Source organism: Oncorhynchus clarkii, chromosome 22 (assembly GCF_045791955.1).
Source record: "Oncorhynchus clarkii lewisi isolate Uvic-CL-2024 chromosome 22, UVic_Ocla_1.0, whole genome shotgun sequence".
NCBI lineage: Eukaryota > Metazoa > Chordata > Actinopteri > Salmoniformes > Salmonidae > Oncorhynchus > Oncorhynchus clarkii.
In genome coordinates, this window is record NC_092168.1 from 29,569,976 (window position 1) to 29,592,845 (window position 22,870).

The window sequence follows — 22,870 nt, forward strand, 5'->3', positions numbered from 1 at the left end:
CACAAAAGAAAATCAGCCAGGCTCTTTTTCACCCTCTACCAAATGGTAGCTATAAATGCAGAGGATGCGCACAGTGCAACAACATAATAAAGTGTGAATATTTCTGGAAAATGGTTCCAAATAAATGACATTATTACGTGTTCCACCACCCATGTTATTTACATTATTAAATGTCCATGTGGGCTCTGCTATGTCGGTAAAACCTCTTCTCTCAAACAGAGAATTAGTGAACATCAAAGTTCAATCAGGAGAAACGACAGGGATTATCCAGTCGCAGTACATTTTAATGGCCTAAAGCATGACATTTCTAACTTTAGATTTTGGGCGTAGAGAAAGTTAAGATATCAGACAGGGGAGGTGATATCAATAATACTCTGAGTAAAAGAGAATGTTTTGGGATTTTCACCCTCCGGAGATTATTTCCTAAAGGTCTTAATCTTAATGATGAAATATGTTATGTTGTGAATTTGAACATGAATTATGTCCCTATTTAAGATTACTCTGTTTTTCGCACAATGTACCCAATGATTAATGAAAACTTGATATGTCCTCATTGTGGTTTTACAGACGTGTTTAATATGTCTTATTTACACACTTTATTCAAATATTTATGAAATACATGTTGTTATATTTGGTAGCACTTATTTGTTTTTCCTTCGCCTCCAACGCCTTTTGATGCGTGGAACGGATGTGGGTGGGGCTAGGTCTTCATAAGGGTGCTATTTTTTTTTAAACTCACAAAAGCTCTGACGAAGGCCGTGAGGCCGATACTTAAGCATATTAAAGATCAGTGATACTATTAAGAGCAGTGTGCGGTTTCCTTTCTCCTTCATCTTGTTCAACTGTTACCATGCACCTGCAAAAATGATTGCTCAGATGTGCGAGTGCCTTTTGAATTTAGGAAACATTCTGTTAAAGTAATGAAATACCAAGAAAATAACGTTATTTTGTCAATTTTTTTAAATGTGCTGAGAATGTTCCAAAGCCAAGCCACTATCCTGCACCGTTCCGAGAACGTTGTGGGAAGGTTGTATGCAAAATAACCTTAGGACAACCACGCTCTGAGTAACATGTGGTTAGCTGGGAAACTGGAAAACAGGAACAGGAAAGGGTGTTCATGTGGGATCAGAGTGGCCATCACTCTGTCACCACTTCATGGTGACAATGTAAACTCTGAACTCTTCTGGCTCTTTTTCTGACCCTGTATGTGTGTTTCTGTGTGTGTCTGTGTGTGTGTGTGTGTGTTTCCTGTGTGAGTTCAGTGTAAAGAAAACATGTGCTATAAGGGTGTGAAGTACATAGTGAGCAGAGTACATACACACCCTACACACGCTGAGTACATACATACACACCCTACACACGCTGAGTACATGCATACACACACTACACACACTGAGTACAAACATACACACACTACACATGCTGAGTACATACATACACCCTACACATGCTGAGTAAACACATACACACCCTACACACGCTGAGTACACACACTGAGTACATACATAAACACACAACACACACTGAGTACACACAGACAGCTGTGGATGGGTTCATCTTGTGGGGCTCCAAGGGGGCTGTTTGGTATTTGAGGAAATCTGAGAGGATGAGATAAATTGTATAATGCAATAGTCGTTATGTCAATCAGTATTGTCAGTTCAGTTCAGCTCTCTTCTATCACAGAAACCCTCTCTCTCAGTCAGACGGATGCAGAGACAGACACGTTGAGAGACTCCAGAGAGATCATGAGAAACTCCCGGGAGATCAAGAGAGACTCCAGGGAGATGGAGACTGGGGTACCAGGGCCGGCTCCAGGCATAGGCAACATAGGTGGTTGGTTAGGGCCTCCAGATGCTAGGGAGCCCCTGGCCCACAAAATTAATATATACTAATATATTAAAACATTTTGGAACACAGTGGGGGTCTCAACTTACATGCATAAGTAGGATAGTAGAATACACAGGGTGCAATTTCGAAATTGAGTTGCATCAAAAGTTTTCCTCATGTTATGTCAGTCACTGACAGTCACTCAATTAGCCATGTCAACTAACAAATTATAGTTAGTCTGGCCAGCTATCTAAACTTAGTAATCATGGCCAAATACCGACTGGCACGTAGGGCATGTGCCTAGGGGCCCTGACCTCCAGGGGGCCCCCATTGATTTTGTTAGCCACTTTCACTCGGATATCATTAACATGGCATAAGTCTTGGCAAAATGTGTGCAATTGACGGACATTTGCTTTAAAACGGCAAAAGAGATTTGGTTGGGCAAGCTCGCATAGGGCCCTCAAAAGGCTAGGGCCGGCTATGGGGGGGACACTGACATCCTATCAGAATGGGAATGTCATTGGATAGCTTGGCAAGATGACAAGCATAAAGAGGACAAGAGAGGGGGAGGGAGCAACAGGGAGAGGGGGGAGAAAGAGAGGTAAAGACAATAGACTACTGCAGTACAACTACCTCTTGCCCTTTTTACCATTCTTCCTCCTTATCCCTCCTCCTCCCCCCTCTATCTCTACCTGCCCTGGGGCTGAGGAGGGGGGCAGAGCGAGGAGCTGATAGGTGTGTTGGATCAGAGCCACACCCCTGATAGGTTATTCCTTTGGGTGTGTGCCTGGAGGTGTGTGTTTGTCAGAGATAGAGGTTGTGTGTAATGTAGTAGCCTGCTGTTCCAGGAGAGAGAGGGGAATGATCTGCTAAGGGCTTCCCAGGGGTGAGCTGACGTTCTGGGCTTGGAGAGGAGACTGGTGGGGGTCAGTGGTGGTTGTTGGCTGTCGAGCCTTGGAGCTTACTGATCACATACACGAGGAGGATTATTGTGAGTGTTTATCCACACCCTGGTGGACAAAGGGAAGGGAAGGAAGGAGGGATGAACTCTCTGCGGTTGAAGGAGTTGTCTAACTCAGACCTGTATAGACGCAGACAGGAGAGACCTGACAGCTATGGAAGCATAGCTCCTGACAGCCTCAGGTGAGAACCTTTTCTCTCTACCCCCCCCCCCCCCCCCCCCCCCCCGCTTTGATTTCTCTCTATTTGCCCATTCTGCAGAGTAAACAGACAGCAGGTCAGAGAGTGTATTGTAGTGGGGGGTGGGTTAATGCTTGGTGAACTCTGTGTTGAAGAGATGCAGAGAACGTGGTCTGTGTGGCCTTTGTGTACTGTATAAGTGTGAAGTAAAGTGTAGAGTGTATACATATATAAAACCGTTTACCATTTTAAGAACCAAATGGAAGCAAACAGAGCAAACCAAACGGGGAGGGGCCTACCTGATTTTGTCCAATAGAAACTCTGTTTTATGTTGCAGAACATTTTCTGTTTGGAGTAAAGGGTTTCTGTTGCTCTCTTTCTCTCCCTCTCCCGCCTTCTTCCTCCTTCTCTCTCTTCATCTCCCTCTATCTCGCTTTCCCCTCCTATCTCCCTCTCTCTCCACCCCTGATCATGCAGTGATTAGACGTCTGTAATGTCAGGAATGCCGACAAATCTCTTTTTAGAGGTGACCTGAGAACAACACAATATAGCTGCAGAGACGATAGAGGGAGATAATATCTCTCCCAAGGGACAGCCATATTATATCATATCACACAGTAGTGGTGATTGTTCACCTGCACCCATCCACAACCACCCGACTATATGTGATATTGTGTGATATTATCCAACCATAATCCGCTAATATAGAACATGTGCTGTAGCTTTTTTTGACAGAGGGTGCAGGATTTTTTTCGCCTAATTTAGATATGTTTCTGTTTATAATTTCCAACATTATGATAGGCTATTTGTTAGTCAACTATGTTTATAATTAGCCAAGCGTACAATTAGGCCCTAGCTTAGGCTTATGCAAAAATAAAAACACACACACACACACACACCAGCCTTCACTGCTAAACATGATGCACTGAAGTGCTTGGTCGGCAGAATTGAGCCAGTGACAGAACAGACCATAAAGTCACCTGGTCTCTGTGACATCTTTGGTTGTAGTGGTGTGTCCCTGCCATGTGATGTGACCTTCACATGACAACATGACTCATGACCACGCAGCTTGCTTCCCAGGTTGTCACACATACTCCCAAACCCTCTCCTCCTCCTCTCACTCTGCCCTCAGCAGGAAATGGAACAGTGGAGTCATGCCAGTAGGGCAGAGGGGCAGGGCAGAGGTTTTAGGGATGTTGGGAACAATGGGAAAACAGGGAGGAACTATCTTCTAATGTTTGAGATACAGTACACTTAGCACAAAGGGAATTAACATGTCTACAGAGAACACCTAGAGTATTCTTTCGTCCACTTTTCTGAGCATTGGTTTGAGGTGCACAGCCACAGGTTTTCCTCTAGTTGTTGCTAACACAGCCCTTATATTTCTCCATTACCATGACTACTGTTGACACAGTGCAGCAGGAGAAGGGGGTTTGTTTGGTTAGCATTCTCCTTAGTGCTAGCAGCCTAGCAGCCTTAGCCAGTAGGTCCAGTCTGATCTGTGTACCTAGCCCTCGCTGAAACCATAACCGCCTGAGCATTATCCAGGAAACATACTTGTCAGAACTCATTCCTAACCCTCTGGGAGGGCAAATGCACAGCTACTGTGGTGTTGGACTGTTAGATGGCTATCACAACTAAACAATGACTGGTTTTAGAAATACTTAGCCTGGAAGCTTGGAAGATTCTTGGGGAGCCAGGGTTAGCCAGGATGACCTGAGGCCCTGGGCAAAGATTTGGAAGGTATAGGAGGCCTGGGGAGATAATTTTTGAGCCTGTGGTTAGGTTAGTTTGAGACGGTCTGGCCTGGCGTTGCCTGGAAGAGTGTGGAAGGATATTGCAGAACCCTGCCTCTGGGCCCTGACGAAGGCGTGGAGTATTCTGGTTGAGCAATGACACTTTGCAGCTGTGCTGTTGCACCACTTTCTCACCAACAGGAAATATTGTACCATCGCCATAGTGATTTATACTGCTATTCCATCTGACTTTGTATTACCATGCCTGTTACTCTGACAACACATCTGTCAAGTAGCTAATCTAGTGCTATGTGTGTTGTTGCAGTTTGTAGTGTGTTATTGTGTGTTGTAATACAGGTCTTGGCAGTCTATGTATTTACTCTAGAACATGCACTAGACAAACTAACCCCAAAGTGACTGTTTGTAATGGCTTACCCTCCCAACAGGCCTAGCTAAGCATCTGTCTAAACAGTTATATTCATCCTATCATGTATCCACAGACAGAGTTGGATATAGCCCAGGGGAGAAACCTTTATACTGGCTCAAAGATCATTTTGTCTCTCTTCGGACACAGCAAAGTCTTCCTTTGGCATTATCAGATGTTTTTATTATCTCTGTATGGATGTCGAGTCCATCTAAAGCTGCTTTTTGTCATCATCATCATCATAACACCTAATTTTTCTCTTAGTGCAGTCTAAACTCCTGCCTCCTGGAATGTTTCCTGTCACCTCTATGTGTACTTCAGACCCCCAGGGGGCAGTGTTTCTCTCTGTACTGCAGACCCCCAGGGGGCAGGGTTTCTCTCTGTACTTCAGACCCCCAGGGGGCAGGGTTTCTCTCTGTACTTCAGACCCCAGGGGGCAGGGTTTCTCTCTGTACTGCAGACCCCCAGGGGGCAGGGTTTCTCTCTGTACTGCAGACCCCAGGGGGCAGGGTTTCTCTCTGTACTGCAGACGACAGGGGGCAGGGTTTCTCTCTGTACTGCAGATCCCCAGGGGGCAGGGTTTCTCTCTGTACTGCAGACCCCAGGGGGCAGGGTTTCTCTCTGTACTGCAGACCCCAGGGGGCAGGGTTTCTCTCTGTACTTCAGACCCCCAGGGGGCAGGGTTTCTCTCTGTACTGCAGACCCCAGGGGGCAGGGTTTCTCTCTGTACTGCAGACCCCAGGGGGCAGGGTTTCTCTCTGTACTGCAGACCCCAGGGGGCAGGGTTTCTCTCTGTACTGCAGACCACAGGGGGCAGGGTTTCTCTCTGTTGTTGGCCCTGTCCTGAGTCCTTTTTACTGGAGCCTCCTTTGTCTGCATGTTGTTGGGGCTAACCCTGGCTTTAACCTGCAGGAGAGAAAGCAACATGAACAGAGACATGACCACATGAACAGAGACATGACCACATGAACAGAGACATGACCACATGGAAATGCTCCTCCTCTCCTCAGTATAATCAGTATGCTGTAATTAGGAAGGCAGTTCAGAGTGTTTCCTGTTTTAGTCCCGCCTTCCGTCCCATTGTCCTGTCAGTTAACACCAGGGATTTGTTTTCCTGTGAGGCCTTCTTTCTCCTATTAGTTTTAATGGGAGTAATATGTGAATGTGCACCTAGCAGTAGGACACACACCAGGGACAGGAAGGAGGGAAAAGCTGCCCCCCCCCCATACACACACACACACACACACGGGGGCTGGCGTCAGCTGCCAGCGCCTATTTTGGACATGATACTTTCCTGGGCGTCTGTTTGTGGAATGATGGAAACAGGCTGGAATAGCAGAGAGAGGAATGCCTGTGCACTCCTGGTTTATAGTCTCTGGTAGAGACTCTGGAGAGACACACATGTCCACAGTACTCCTCTCTAGAGAGACACACAGGCTGCCACACAGCATTGAGATTTGGAGCGGGAACACTACCCTAGCTTTAAAATAATTGGATAAATAGTTTTTCTTACAGAAGATGAATATGTTCCCACTGAATCAGAGTTATTTGAACATCTCCTGTAGATTTATGCCCCTGACCTTTTGGTGGTGTCGAAGTGTCATTTATTTATCTCTGTACTTCAGACCCCAGGAAGATGTAGGGGCGCAACTTTGTTTCTAGAAGTGTGGGGGGGGGGGGGCATATACACATATTTTTTTATATATAAATTTTTTATCCAGTCGGATAAACACCCCAAACAGCCTACCCGACCGCTATAGGCATCTGCATGGTCCTAAAGCACACCGTTGCCTTGTTTTGTATCACATTCCAATGATAAAACTGGAGGGGACAAAAATGAAATTTCTGAATGTGGGGGGGACCCCCTTCCCCAGTGACAGTTGCTCCCCTGGTGTGATGAGTTTAGCCACATAAACAACTATCAGTCACTTTGATTTGTAAATGTTTGAAGTGTTTATTCAGTAGATTAAAAATGGCATAATATGGATGAGATTACTTTTATATGGGGCGGCAGGTAGCCTAGTGGTTAGAGTGCTGGACTAGTAACCGAAAGGTTGCAAGATTGAATCCCTGAGCTGACAAGGTAAAAATCTGTGGTTCTGCCCCTAAACAAGGCAGTTAACCCAATGTTCCTAGGCTGTCATTGAAAATAAGAATTTGTTCTTAACTCACTCGCCTGGTTAAAAAAATATTTATGTTTTCATATTGCAGAGTGCATGTTTCATTCCTTAATCTCCCTTGAGCAAAACACTGAGTTGCTCAACTCAGCCTGTTTCTGACTCGGATCCATGTGGTGGATCTCCCTGAGCGCGCGCGCACGCACACACACACACACACAGAGCTATGACTTTAGCCAAACCATCTGTTTCTCTCCTGGAAGTGAGAAATCACAACATATCTCCATGAGTGATAATGTAGAAGTGTGTGTCAGTGGGGGCTGCTGAGGGGAGGACGGCTCATAATAATGGCTGGAATGGAGTCAATGGAGTGGTATCAATCACATTAAAGATGTGGTTTCCATGTGGTTAATACCATTCCATTGACTGCATTCCAGACATTATTATGAGCCGTCCTCCCCTCAGCAGCCCCCACTGGTGTGTGTGTATGTGTCCAGTGGCACAGTAACCTCTGTCCGTTAGATGGGCCAGTTGCAAAGTCAAAATGTATAATATTGCAAAAATGACCTTTTTGTCCTTAATTGAAGGTTAGGGTTAGGCATTAGGGTTAGCATTGTGGTTAAGGTTAGGTTTAAAATGTGATTGTATGATTTTGTGGCTGTGCTAGCTAGTGACCACTCTGCCTCCAGGGCAAAATTCATTACCATAAATGCCAACCTGCATGTGAGAGAGAGAGTTGAGGGAGGGTGAAATGGAACGAGAGAGTATGAGCAAGGGAGATAAAAAGAGAGAGAGGGGGAGGGTGAAATGGAACGAGAGAGTATGAGCAAGGGAGATAAAAAGAGAGAGAGAGAGGGAGGGTGAAATGGAAGGAGAGAGTATGAGCAAGGGAGATAAAAAGAGAGAGAGAGGGAGGGAGGTAAATCAGGGATATGTGTGAAGTCAGGGCAGTCAGACAGTCTTCTTCTCTGTCTCAGTGCTGCTCATACCATCACTTTCTAGACTACTCCTACTTTTTGGATTGGACTGTTTGGGAAAGAGCCTGTATTTGGATAGGGCCGGGGAAGGGTGTGTTGGACTAGGAGCTTATACTAACTAGTATTTGGACGTGTACTATGGAGGTACAGGTTCAAAGTCAGCCACAGCCCCCCACCATCCTGGAGAATGGGGAGGCCCAGGACCCTGAACCACACCCTGCGGAGTTCAACGGTCATCGTCATGCCAACGGTGGGGAGGCAGAGCTGCCCGTCTCCAAGTCTCAGAGGAGACGCAGCGATGTCAAAGTCTACAAGGAGTTCTGTGACTTCTATGCACGCTTGTAAGTCCTGGAGCCATGATACACACACACTGGGGGAGAAGGTGTGTGTGACAGGATTGTGTGGATCGTTGGTGTGGATCTCTGAAATCACCTGTGTGATCCATGGCATAAAGATCTGTATAACTTCTGAGTTGATTTGATTGATTGATAAATGCTTATTGGAAATTTGAAGAATTTGAAGAATTCTGGTATTGGAAACAGTTTGATTATTGGGAACAATTCTGGTATTAGGAACAGTTTGATGATTAGGAACAATTTGATGATCTGAACTCTATAGAGTTATTTGACATGAATAGACTATTGGCTGTTTTCTGCTACAGTGCATGCTGTCGTGGTGTGGTAGTAGACTGTGGCTCAGAGACCCTGGACTATTTTAGTGTGGGGGAAGTGTATTATGCAAAGTGAAATATGCTGGCAGGCATGAGAACTCTGTGCCATGAAGGGATCTATGGGATGAGGGCAGGCTAAATATATGTGAGCTTATGTTGTGGCCCTGTGGATAGTTAGAATGAATGTTACTCATATTATGGGGGTCATTGGGGGTAATGTTATCAGCATTATAAGTATAGTCACTGAAAATATGTCACATTTGAAGTCTCTAGTCTCAAGGAAAATGTCTGGAATGCAAATCATTAGCAAGGCAATAAGGAGAGTCACACAGTTTGAGACTTATTCAGAGAGGTTAAGTCCGATCCTTAGATGCCTCAGGTACTCTAGCACAGACCATACAGTCTGTGTCAGTCGCTCAGATATGTGATGACAACCTGGTCCTTTTATAGACATAAGCACTAGAGACAACACAGGGAGGGTCAGAAGTTCAAAACCCTGTGCAACTTGATGATACATCTGTCTCTCCCTCCCTCTCCCTCCCTCCCCCTCTCTGTCTCTCCCTCCCTCCTTCTCTCTCTCTCCCTCCCTCTCTCTGTCTCTCCCTCCCTCTCTCTCTCCCTCCCTCTCTGTCTCTCCCTCCCTCTCCCTCCCCCTCTCTGTCTCTCCCTCCCTCCCTCTCTCCCTCCCTCCCTCTCTGTCTCTCTCCCTCCCTCTGTCTCTCTGCCTCTCTCTCTCACTCTCTCTGCCTCTCTGTCTCTCCCTCCCTCTCTCTGTCTCTCCCTCCCTCTCTCTTTACCTGTGAAACAAACTCACTAAGTTAGTATTATGAACAGTGTTGGGGGAAACGACCAATCACCTCACACTGGAAGAAGTTAAGCAACACTAAAGCTACCCTTAACTAAAAAATAGTTTACTGAAAAAAGCTACTTTCATGGAAGTTCACTACATCCAAACTACTTTGTGAAAAAAAGTCATATCTAAATCTGAAATGTCATAGACAACAAACTGCAAAAACAGATCACTCTGGAGTCAGATGTGTAATTTTGCCTATTAAACACAAAAACGGTTTCAAGTGTGAATTGTGCAGGTTTGATGTAAAAAAAGAGTTCTTGCCTACTTCACCCATATTTTATTAAAATGTTTGCTAAAAAAGTAGTATGTAGTTCCAGTAGTTAGCTACACCACTACATGGTAAAAAAAGTAGTTAACTACTGAAAACACTACCAAGATTTGAATATAGTTCAACTACCACCAAGCTACATCAAAATGTAATTAAATGACTAGTTGAACTACATGTAGTTAACTACTCCCCAACACTGATCATGAAGTATTTACCAACCAGCTCAGCACCTCCTTCATAGTCTTTCTGTCTTCCTGTCTCTGGGGGGAAATGCTTGAGGCTTGTGTCATTTCCTACTAGCAGAGCCAGAAAAGGGCTTCTGAATTCTTCCTTTTGTCTGATGTCACACCAAGGCCCTGACAATATGGCCCCTATATGTTCATACATTACATCAGACAGTGTGATGATAGCTGTAGAATATCTTGATGGAACCTCTGCATTGATTCCACATCTTGTGCCAATACGTTCTATGTGCTCTGGAATGTAGTGAGTTACTGTAAATCAGATCAAATCAAACTTTATTTGTCACATACGCCACATCACGGTCAGGTGTAGACCTGACTGTGAAATGCTTACTTTACAAGCCCCTAACAAACAATGCAGTTCAAGAAAGAGTTAAGAAAATATTTACCAAATAAACTAAAGTAAAAAATAATAAAAAGTAACACAACAAAATAACAATAACGAGGCTATTTACAGGAGGTACCGATACCGAGTCAATGTGCGGGGTAATTTGTAGGTAGGGGTAAAGTGACTATGCATAGATAATAAACAGCGAGTAGCAGCAGTGTACATGTAGGTAGGGGTAAAGTGACTATGCATAGATAATAAACAGCGAGTAGCAGCAGTGTACATGTAGGTAGGGGTAAAGTGACTATGCATAGATAATAAACAGCGAGTAGCAGCAGTGTACATGTAGGTAGGGGTAAAGTGACTATGCATAGATAATAAACAGCGAGTAGCAGCAGTGTAAAAAACAAAATATTTACTATATAAACTAAAGTTTAAAAAAATCTAATCTAAATGTAACACAAGAACATAACAATAATGAGGCTATATACCTGGGGTACCGGTACCGAGTCAATGTGTAGGGGTACAGGTTAGATGAGGTCATTTGTAAAGTGACTATGGATAGATAATAAACAGTGAATAGCAGCAGTGTAAAAACAGAGAGGGGGGGTCAATGTAAATAGTCCTGGGAGCCATTTGATTAATTGTTCAGCAGTCTTATGGCTTGGGGGTAGAAGCTGTTAAGGAGCCTTTTGGTCCTAGACGTGGTGCTCTGGTACCACTTGCCATGAGGTAGCAGAGAGAACAGTTTATGACTTGGGTGACTGGAGTCTTTGACATCTTTTTGGGGCTTTCCTCTGACACTGCCTAGTATAAAGGTCCTGGGTGGCAGGAAGCTTGGCCCCATTGATACAACTCGTCAGGATGCTCTTGATGGTGCAGCTGTAGAACTTTTTGAGGATCTGGGGACCCGTGCTAAATCTTTTCAGTCTCCTGAGGGAGAAAAGGTGTTGTCGTGCCCTCTTCATGACTGTTTTGGTGTGTTTGGACCATGATACTTAGTTGGTGGTCTGTAGTGTGGATCCTGCTCTAGGATGTACAGCTACTAGGCTGTATGATGAGAGGGAGGAAGGTTACAGTAGATAGACACCTTACCCTTTCCCCCATTCTTCTGTCTATCTATCTGAGAGGGAGAGGTGTGTGTGTGCGTGTGTGCGTGTGTGCGTGTGTGTGTGTGCGTGTGTGTGTGTGTGTGTGTGCGTGTGTGTGTGTGTGTGCGTGTGTGCGTGTGCGTGTGCGCGCGTGTGTGTGTGTGCGTGTGCGCGTGTGTGCGTGTGTGTGCGTGTGTGCGTGTGTACGTGTGTGTGTGTGTGTGTGTGTGTGTGCGAGCGTGCGTGCGTGTTTGTCTCCTGGGCACACATTCTGACCTTTGAAAAAAGCAGCCTGTTTCCCTCCCTTCTCCACCTCCTCCCTCTTTTTCTCTCTCTTCATTACATCAGGTCTGACTAATAAACAACACACTGTTTGGAGAGACCGCTCCCTTACTGTCACTGAAAAAAACATTGGTATCCATTGACATGAATGTGGGCTTGAGTTTGTGTGGGACAGGGAGTAGCAGTCCTCCCTGTAGCTCTGAGATTGGATCGAGAGATGCCCTTATTTGAACTAATTTTCTCTCCTCTCCTCCTTGCACACACATACTGTACACACAAAGTGTCTCTCACATACCCTTCACTATGGCTGCAAGTTGTCATTAAACCGCGTATGAACCTGATGTTCCTGGTTCAGGAGACGCAGGCTAGAGCTGTCGCTTTCAAGGAGCAGGAAAATAATCCCGCTATGCCCTCAGACGAACCATCAATCAGACAAAGTGTCAATACAGGACTAAGATTGAATCCTACTACACCTGCTCTGACACAATTAGTATGTTAGTATGTTAGTCAGTATGTGTTAATCCAGGACAGATGGGATAGTGCTTCTCCTATGAAAACAAAACATTTAGATTTCCCAGACTCTGTGTCTGTAGCTATGATAGGCCGGGTTGGACCAAAGCCCACACTAGAAGGTTTAGTGTGAGCTGGTCTGAGAATCCTTGTGTGTGTACATGCCTGTATGTGTATGAGGGAATGTGTCAGCTCTCTTCACTCATTTACCCACCCTGATCTCCAAACCCTGAATACAACCTCCAGCTGGATGTGTTGTGTAAAGAGAGACACTATTACTTCTATGCGTTGGGTGATAAATGTACTTCAGCCGTGGTGTGGCTTGCCAATAGGGTTCTACACTGTGTTCATTGTGACGTTACTCACTCTATGACCGGTTCTTTCCCTTGTTTTGAAAAAATAAAAAGAAGACTGAATGTAAACTCTCGTCTTCCTTCTTTCCCCTCTCTCCCCTCTCTCCCCTCTCTCCCCTCTCTCTCCCCTCTCTCTCCTCTCTCTCCCCCCTCTCTCTCCTCTCTCTCCCCTCTCTCTCCCCTCTCTCTCCCCTCTCAGCAACATGGCCAGTGCCCTGGCCAATGCGATTTGTGAGCGCTGTAAGAGTGGCTTTGCCCCGGCGGAGAAGATCGTCAACAGCAACGGGGAGCTGTACCATGAGGGATGCTTCGTTTGTGCTCAGTGCTTCCAACAATTCCCTGAGGGTCTCTTCTATGAGGTGACGTTCACTTACTGTACCCCTCTTACCATCAGACACACTCTCCTCTCTCTACCAATTCCATTCAATGGGCTTTATTGGCATGGTAAACATATGTTTACATTGCCAAAGCAAACAGAATAGACAACAAACAAAAGGGAAATAAACAATACAAATATTAGTAAACATTTCACTCACAAAAGTTTTTAAATAATATAGACATTTCAAATGTTATATTATTGTCTATGTACAGTGTTGTAACAATGAGCACATAGTTGAAGTATGAGAGGGAAGATAAATAAACAGATAAATATGGGTTGTAATTACAATGTTGTCTGTGCTCCACTGGTTGCCCTTTTCTCATGGCAACGGGCCACACATCTTGTTGCTCTGACTGCGCACTGCAGTATTTCACCTAACAGATATGGGAGTTTATCAGTGTTGATTTGTTTTCAAATTATTTCTTGGTCTGTGTGAGCTGTTGGAAATGTGTCTCTAATATGGTCATTCATTTGGCAGGAGTTTAGGAAGTGTAGCTCAGTTTCCACCTCATTTTGTGGGCAGTGGGCACATAGCCGATCCTCTCGAGAGCCAGGTCTGCCTGTGGCAGCCTCTCTCAGTAGCACATGAGTCTGTACATAGTCAAGGATTTTTTAAATGTAGGGTCAGTCACAGTGGTCAGGTATGTACTCTCTGTTTAGGGCCAGATAGCATTCCAATTTGCTCTGTTTTTTGTTGATTCTTTCCAGCATGCCAAATAGTTATCTTTTTGTTTTCTAACAAATTGGTTGGGTCTAAATGTGTGGGCATCCCTTCCTTTTAGGTGGATACGGAATTTAACAGCTCTTTTCTGGATTTTGATAACTAGTGGGTATAGTCCTAATTCTGCTCTGCATGCATTGTTTGGGGTTTTGCTTTGATTGGGGTTTTGCAATTGGGGAATTCTTGGTTGGTGATTGAACCCTAGACCTCACCACCATAGAAGGCAATGGGTTTGATAACTGATTTAAGTATTTTTAGCCTGATCCTAATTGGGATGTTGAGTTTTATGTTCCTTTTGATGGCATAGAAGGCCCTTCTTGCCTTGTCTCTTAGATCGTTCACAGCCTTGTGGAAGTTACCTGTGGTGTTGATGTTTAGGCCGAGGTAGGTGTAGTTCTTTGTATGCTCCAGGGCTGTCACGCTCTGACCTTAGAGAGCCTTTTAATGTCTCTATTTGGTTTGGTTAGGGTGTGATTTGGGGTGGGCATTCTAGGTTTAGTTTTCTATGATTTTGTGTTTCTATGTTTTGGCCGGGTATGGTTCTCAAACAGGGACAGTTGTCTATCGTTGTCTCTGATTGGGAACCATACTTAAAGGTAGCCCTTTTTCCTCCTTTCTGTGTGGGAAGTTGTCTTTGTTTGTTGGCACTATAGCCTTAAGCGTCACGGTTGTGTTTGTATTGATTATTGTTTTTGTCGGCGTCATCATCCTAAATAAAAAGGAATATGTACGCTCACCACGCTGCACCTTGGTCCAGTTCTTTCGAACAGCTGTGACAAGGGCAACTGTGTCGAAATAGAATGTGTATTCGTGGTCTTAGCTACAAATTTAATCTAAATCCTTTTTTTAAATCAACAAAGCATGAGAAAATGTTGCTTTTGTTTTGTTTGTCAATAAGGGTGTGCAGGGTATATACGTGGTCTGTCTAACGTTATTTTGGTAAGAAGCCAATTTGACATTTGCTCAGGACATTGTTTTCACTGAGAAAATGTTGGCGTCTACTGTTGATGATACTGCAGAGGAAATTTCCGAGATTGCTGCTGATGCATATTCCAAGGTACTTATTGGGGTCAAATTTGTCTCCACTATTGTGGATGGGGTGATCCGGCCTTGGTTCCAAATATTAGGGAATATGTCAGAGCTGAGGATAAAGTTGAAGAGTTTAAGAATAGCCCATTTGAATTTGTGGTCTGTATATTTTATCATTTCATTTAGCATACCATCAACACCACAGGCCTTTTTGGGTTGGAGGGTTTGTATTTTGTCCTCCAATGTAATTGGAGAATACTGTGGGTTCTGGTATTCTTTAATAGCTGATTCTAAGTTTGGTAAATTATCATGTATATGTTTTTGCTCTTGGTTCTGTGATATGTCCGAAAAGGTTGGAGAAGTGGTTTATCCATACATCTCCATTTTGGATAGATAGCTCTTCATGTTATTGTTTGTTCAGTGTGTTCCACCATCAGACCTTTTCTCCCTCTCTACCATCTACCATCAGACTCCTCTCTCCTCTCTACCATCAGACTCTTCTCTCCTCTCTACCATCAGACTTCTCTCTCCTCTCTACCATCAGACTCTTCTCTCCTCTCTACCATCTACCATCAGACTCTTCTCTTCTCTCTACCATCAGACTCTTCTCTCCTCTCTACCATCAGACTCCTCTCTCCTCTCTACCATCAGACCCTTCTCTCCTCTCTACCATCAGACTCCTCTCTCCTCTCTACCATCAGACTCTTCTCTCCTCTCTACCATCAGACTCCTCTCTCCTCTCTACCATCAGACTCTTCTCTCCTCTCTACCATCAGACTCTTCTCTCCTCTCTACCATCAGACCCTTCTCTCCTCTCTCCCTCTCTACCATCAGACTCTTCTCTCCTCTCTACCATCAGATTCCTCTCTCCTCTCTACCATCAGACTCTTATTTCCTCTCTACCATCAGACTCTTCTCTCCTCTCTACCATCAGACCCTCCTCTCCTCTCTCCCTCTCTACCAATTCAATTCAATTCAATTCAAGGGCTTTATTGGCATGGGAAACATGTGTTAACATTGCCAAAGCAAGTGAGGTAGACAACATACAAAGTGAATATATAAAGTGAAAAACAACAAAAATTAACAGTAAACATTACACATACAGAGGTTTCAAAACAGTAAAGACATTACAAATGTCATATTATATATACAGTGCCTTGCGAAAGTATTCGGCCCCCTTGAACTTTGCGACCTTTTGCCACATTTTTTGTGAAGAATCAACAACAAGTGGGACACAATCATGAAGTGGAACGACATTTATTGGATATTTCAAACTTTTTTAACAAATCAAAAACCGAAAAATTGGGCGTGCAAAATTATTCAGCCCTTTTAAGTTAATACTTTGTAGCGCCACCTTTTGCTGCGATTACAGCTGTAAGTCGCTTGGGGTATGTCTCTATCAGTTTTGCACATCGAGAGACTGACATTTTTTCCCATTCCTCCTTGCAAAACAGCTCGAGCTCAGTGAGGTTGGATGGAGAGCATTTGTGAACAGCAGTTTTCAGTTCTTTCCACAGATTCTCGATTGGATTCAGGTCTGGACTTTGACTTGGCCATTCTAACACCTGGATATGTTTATTTTTGAACCATTCCATTGTAGATTTTGCTTTATGTTTTGGATCATTGTCTTGTTGGAAGACAAATCTCCGTCCCAGTCTCAGGTCTTTTGCAGACTCCATCAGGTTTTCTTCCAGAATGGTCCTGTATTTGGCTCCATCCATCTTCCCATCAATTTTAACCATCTTCCCTGTCCCTGCTGAAGAAAAGCAGGCCCAAACCATGATGCTGCCACCACCATGCTTGACAGTGGGGATGGTGTGTTCAGCTGTGTTGCTTTTACGCCAAACATAACGTTTTGCATTGTTGCCAAAAAGTTCAATTTTGGTTTCATCTGACCAGAGCACCTTCTTCCACATGTTTGGTGTGTCTCCCAGGTGGCTTGTGGCAAACTTTAAACAACACTTTTTATGGATATCTTTAAGAAATGGCTTTCTTCTTGCCACTCTTCCATAAAGGCCAGATTTGTGCAATATACGACTGATTGTTGTCCTATGGACAGAGTCTCCCACCTCAGCTGTAGATCTCTGCAGTTCATCCAGAGTGATCATGGGCCTCTTGGCTGCATCTCTGATCAGTCTTCTCCTTGTATGAGCTGAAAGTTTAGAGGGACGGCCAGGTCTTGGTAGATTTGCAGTGGTCTGATACTCCTTCCATTTCAATATTATCGCTTGCACAGTGCTCCTTGGGATGTTTAAAGCTTGGGAAATCTTTTTGTATCCAAATCCGGCTTTAAACTTCTTCACAACAATATCTCGGTCCTGCCTGGTGTGTTCCTTGTTCTTCATGATGCTCTCTGCGCTTTTAACGGACCTCTGAGACTATCAAAGTGCAGGTGCATTTATACGGAGACTTGATTACACACAGGTGGATTGTATTTATCATCATTAGTCATTTAGGTCAACATTGGATCATTCAGAGATCCTCACTGAACTTCTGGAGAGAGTTTGCTGCACTGAAAGTAAAGGGGCTGAATAATTTTGCACGCCCAATTTTTCAGTTTTTGATTTGTTAAAAAAGTTTGAAATATCCAATAAATGTCGTTCCACTTCATGATTGTGTCCTACTTGTTGTTGATTCTTCACAAAAAAATACAGTTTTATATCTTTATGTTTGAAGCCTGAAATGTGGCAAAAGGTCGCAAAGTTCAAGGGGGCCGAATACTTTCGCAAGGCACTGTATATACAGTGTTTTAACAATGTACAAATGGTTAAAGGACACAAGATAAAATAAATAAGCATACATATGGGTTGTGTTTACAATGGTGTGAGTTCTTCACTGGTTGCCCTTTTCTCGTGGCAACAGGTCACAAATCTTGCTGCTGTGATGGCACACTGTGGAATTTCACCCCTCCTCTCTCCTCTCTACCATCAGACCCTTCTCTCCTCTCTACCATCAGCTCCTTCTCTCCTCTACCATCAGCTCCTTCTCTCCTCTCTACCATCAGCTCCTTCTCTCCTCTCTACCATCAGCTCCTTATCTCCTCTCTCCCATCAGCTCCTTCTCTCCTCTCTACCATCAGCTCCTTCTCTCCTCTCTCCCTCTCTACCATCAGCTCCTTCTCTCCTCTCTCCCTCTCTACCATCAGCTCCTTCTCTCCCTCTCTACCATCAGCTCCTTCTCTCCTCTCTCCCTCTCTACCATCAGCTCCTTCTCTCCCTCTCTACCATCAGCTTTCTTTTCAGCACCATGGAGTAAATCCTTACCACCGCTGCACCTGGCTATCAGAGGAGTCTTGTCTGACAACGACACAGTTCATTCAGCCTAATTTACTCTTCTAAAAAACAATAGCTGATTTGGCTGACTTGCTTAAACAAATGTGGTTTCTACTGACAGTTTCTACTAACAATAAAAAATCCTGACATAATGTAAAGGTTATACATGACCCTCTCTCCCTCAGTGACATTGTTAGTTTCTAAGATCTCCGCCCGTCTCCCCTTATCAATGCCTGTCACATGTAATCACTTCCCTGCACTCAACATATTCCAAGCTTAGTTGCACCCACTGTATACTTTCCTCCTATAACCCTTAACTTCTGGTGTCGACCCTCAACCTTAGCACTCCATCAGTGACGTGAATAAGTAACATTTCATATTCTTAGAACCCAGCACTTTGTAAAGCTTTCAGTTAGCCACTGATTCCTTCCATACTCGTTGTTGAATTTGAAATGTCCAACTTGTATAATGTTTATGTCCAATACGTTTTATTTCAAATTTTTCTTCGTGTGACAGGGATTGAAAACTGTTTGCTAGTAGATTGTCAACTTGATTCATGATGATGACCGTTCGCTAGCTAAGATTTTGAAATATGATCTTGACATTATCAAAGCAACGGTGGATATAACATTGATTTTGCATAATTTTATCTGTGGCCAATGACATTGAGCCTTCTTGGATGGGCACTTCTAATGTAACTCTATGGCAGCATCCAAGGGGCTTGAATTTTTGAGCTCTCCCTGTAGATTTTGCGGGGACGTAGTGTCCCCATGAGTGACACTGAGCCAATCACAGCACAATTAGAGAACATTACTAACCCCTATGCTCCGTATTTTCCGCTGGTTGCCCCACCACCACAGAAAGCACGGAGCTAGACTGAAACGCGTGCATTTTGGAGCTGCCTTAAACAAAAAAGAGACCATGTTTGTATGCGGATTTATTACCCCAATGATTTGGTCGCCACTGGCCGTGGTAGCCCACGAGCGGTCTTTCAATCACCCGTGAGTGAATGCACTTTTCAGATCAGAGCGTGTGCATTTTTGTTTATATTCATTGCAAGTTAGCGAGTTATTAGCCCAGTTATAGATGAGTATAGGTCAGCAATGGGGAGTTACTGCTTCCTACAAGAGCACAAAACGTGGAGGCTACATTTCAAGCTGTCTTTGAAAATCCAGTCAGGTGAAAAGCTTGTCTTAATTAAAGGGGCAGTGTTGTATTTTGAGACAGGCTTGAATATGCAAATAAGCCAATAGGCAGTGGGGTAGCCTACGTTGTCTACTTCTCTGTATGGTAATAATAATACATAGTATTTTGTAAAGTGGTTTCTTGCATCATACAACACAATGCAAAGCAATTTACAGTCACCTATTTGGCCCATGGTGTTAGACCAAGTAAAAAATCATTCATTAATGTCAAGCCCTTCTTCATGTAAAAACATTTTTAAAAGTCTCATGCAATGTCGGCCTGCGTTGAACACCACATATAGGCTATTGTAGGCTATATCATATAAATCAAAAGCTATTTCCATTTGCTCCACTGGTTTTGTTGGTAGGCCTACATTATGCTTAAATAACTGTACAGGGTACAGCCTCAGTGTTCACTGTAAATGTGTGCCAGCAGTTGCGCAACATTCTCACAACGTTCAGGTTTCTGCTCAGTGCCCCAACAAATTAGAAGGAACATTACTTAGACTGTTTACACAGGCAGCCCAATTCTGATCTTTTTTTTTTTTTAACTAATTGGTCTTTAGACCAATCAGATCAGCTCTTTTGCCCATAATTATGCAAAGGATCAGAATTGACTGCCTGTGTAAATACAGCTTTATTATCCCTGTCACTCTCACCCATCACATTCTACACAACCGTGTCTAGCCTGAAGTAAACCCAAGCCCTTTATTGTGTTAGCCTCCTGGAATCTATAGCGGTGGAACTGCCACGTCTGTTTGAGATATAACAACAAAGATGTTACTTCAAACAACAAACTCGTTTCCCCCTCGGACATCATTGTACGTATGATAGAACAGCAGACTATAGTCCTCCTCTCCTCCTTTCATAAACAAAAACAATAACAAGTGCACCTAGGGCGACCAGTGGCACTATTTCACCAAATGCGGATTCCAGCTTTAAATTAGATATATTACAAACTTTGCTTACATGGCCCTCATGCTGAAAACAACAAAATATGATATCATATGTATTTGGTACGGGTGGTAATATAAGAAGACAAGGGTGGAGACACCTTCACCTCCTGTCACAAATTTGATATTGGGTAAAGTGTATTAACTGGATCGACTCCTAACCTCACAGCACTCAGCCAAATGCATTACTGGCCCATTAGAAGCTTCCCACTGGGCAAAAACAGGTTGAATCAATGTTGTTTCCACGTGATTTCAACAGCAACAAAAACATTTGATGTTGTTGAATCAACGTAGGAAAATGATTGTATCTGCAACAAGTCGTCAATGTATTATTTTTCACTCAACTTTGAATCTAAATACAACGACGTGGGGACATTCGTTATTTATTTCAGGTTGAATTCAAGTTAGATGACAACTCAACCAAATGTAAATCAAAACTAGATGTAGAAATGATGTCGGTACCCAGTGGGTTGTCTCTGAGTTATCCCACTCTCTCTCTCTCGTTGTGTCTCTGTCTGACTGGCTTTTTAGGGGCAGCAGAACAGGCAGGAGGCCAGACACATCTCCAGCTGACCCTAGGGATCCCAGAGCTGTTCCCCGAAAGGGAGATCATATCCACAGACAGATCTGTAGACGTACAGGTCTATCTATGGCTATGGTATGTTCTAATCATTGAGTGATTCTGATGCTTGTTCTCTTCTTCTGCAGTTTGAGGGCAGGAAGTACTGCGAGCATGACTTCCAGATGCTGTTTGCTCCCTGCTGCCACCAGTGTGGTGAGTACAGGAACTGCACCTACACAGTAGAATTATTAACACTGGTGGTGTTGTCTGAAGCTTAAGGTCATATTTGGTCTCCTTTAACCCTGCTTCCCTCACCTCGAGCCCTAGACACAACTGGGTAGACTTCTATCGCCAATTGCTTTCTTGTGCCAAGAGTTGTTTTCTTTAGTTATTTCTCTCTATATTGCCAGTGTGTTGTCCCTTATCTCCTCCTCCTCCTCACAGGGGAGTTTATCATTGGTCGTGTGATCAAGGCGATGAACAACAGCTGGCACCCTGACTGTTTCTGCTGTGACCTCTGCCAGGCCGTGCTTGCTGACGTGGGCTTCGTCAAGAACGCCGGCAGGTAAGTGCAGAAACATGGACTAGATCACTGATCAGCCATTACTGATTTAACATCATGGGATAGGGGACAGCAGCTTTTCCGCTGCATAGCTTTTGTAAAGCAAGGAGAAATCCCACACACTGATAACACCTTCCTGCAGTTTTAACGTAGCAACAGTATTTCAGCCTCTGGGTCAGGCTGAGCTCTCTCTACCAACATGTATATCACTCTCTATCTCTCTCCCTCAGACACCTGTGTCGCCCATGTCATAACATCTCTGGGAACATCTCCGGGATCCCTAGGGTCAGCTGGAGATGTGTCTGGCCTCCTGTCTGTTCTGCTGCCCCTAAAAAGCCTGTCAGACAGAACTCTTTACCAACATGTATATCACTCTCTTTCTCTCTCCCTCAGACACCTGTGTCGCCCGTGTCATAACCGTGAAAAGGCCCGTGGTCTGGGGAAGTACATCTGTCAGAAGTGCCACGCCATCATCGAGGAGCAGCCGCTGCTGTTCAAGAACGACCCCTACCACCCGGACCACTTCAACTGCAACAACTGCGGGTACTCAAGCAAGCAATATAAAAACAACTCCACAAACCCTATATACAAGTACTACTCAACCAAAACACAATATTTATACAACCTACATTCAACCTAAACCCAAACACTGCTAAATCACCACACAAACTTCACACACCCTCTACATAAACCTAGTGGTATGAATACAACCACTGCCAAATTTTGACTCAACTTGTACACAACCTGTATGCAACCTATACATGTACTGTAGCCTACAGTTCAGGTGGGCCTCCGCTTCAGTAAACAAACAAAAGGAGGGGTGCTCAACAACAATGACAAAAATCATGAGAAGGGCTTACGAAGAAAAACTTCCAAAAATACTCATTTGTGGTAGAAAGGAGTTGAAGCACTCAACAAAAAAAGCAGAGATTGATATGTTTTTGCTCACCTTAGTCCATTGATGAGGATGGAACACCTGACTGACATTTCTATGTCAAGCTGACATCTTCCTCTGAGTGACCTGACCATTGCACTTAGCTCCAATTGATAGCCTAGTTGCCCATTGAGACACAACAAGGTAAGAAAATAATAATGATGATATGTTTCAAGGTAAATGGCAAATTATAACACAAAATAATACTAATAATAGTATTATTATTATTACAAGACCACAGGGCCAGACGGTTTGCAAGGACTTGTACTGTGAGCATGTGCGGACCAACTGGCAAGTGTCTTCACTGACATTTTCAACCTCTCCCTGTCCGAGTCTCTAATACCAACATGCTTTAAGCAGACAACCATAGTGCCTGTGTTCAAAGAACACTAAGGTAACCTACCTAAAATGACTACCCACCCGTAGCATTCACGTCTGTAGCCATGAAGTGCTTTG

At 44.0% G+C, this 22,870-nt stretch overlaps 1 protein-coding gene across 9 annotated transcripts in view; it reads left to right on the top strand.

The window, feature by feature from the left end:
* Positions 1 to 22,870, top strand: part of LOC139380746 (LIM and senescent cell antigen-like-containing domain protein 1) — a 71,164-nt gene that overhangs the window by 29,127 nt on the left and 19,167 nt on the right. For 4 of the 9 annotated variants that reach the window (XR_011628462.1, XR_011628463.1, XM_071123730.1 and 1 more), the window contains exons 1-5: positions 7,971 to 8,562; positions 13,018 to 13,177; positions 21,065 to 21,131; positions 21,363 to 21,483; positions 21,874 to 22,023. Coding sequence is in view for 5 of the 9 variants with exons in the window: in XM_071123730.1 (XP_070979831.1) it covers positions 8,360 to 8,562; positions 13,018 to 13,177; positions 21,065 to 21,131; positions 21,363 to 21,483; positions 21,874 to 22,023 (701 nt within the window). In the remaining 4 variants the exon portion in view is untranslated. Of the gene's footprint in view, positions 1 to 2,439; positions 2,971 to 7,970; positions 8,563 to 13,017; positions 13,178 to 21,064; positions 21,132 to 21,362; positions 21,484 to 21,873; positions 22,024 to 22,870 lie in introns of those variants that run through there. The other 5 variants (XR_011628464.1, XR_011628465.1, XM_071123734.1 and 2 more) reach the window with 2 other exon arrangements.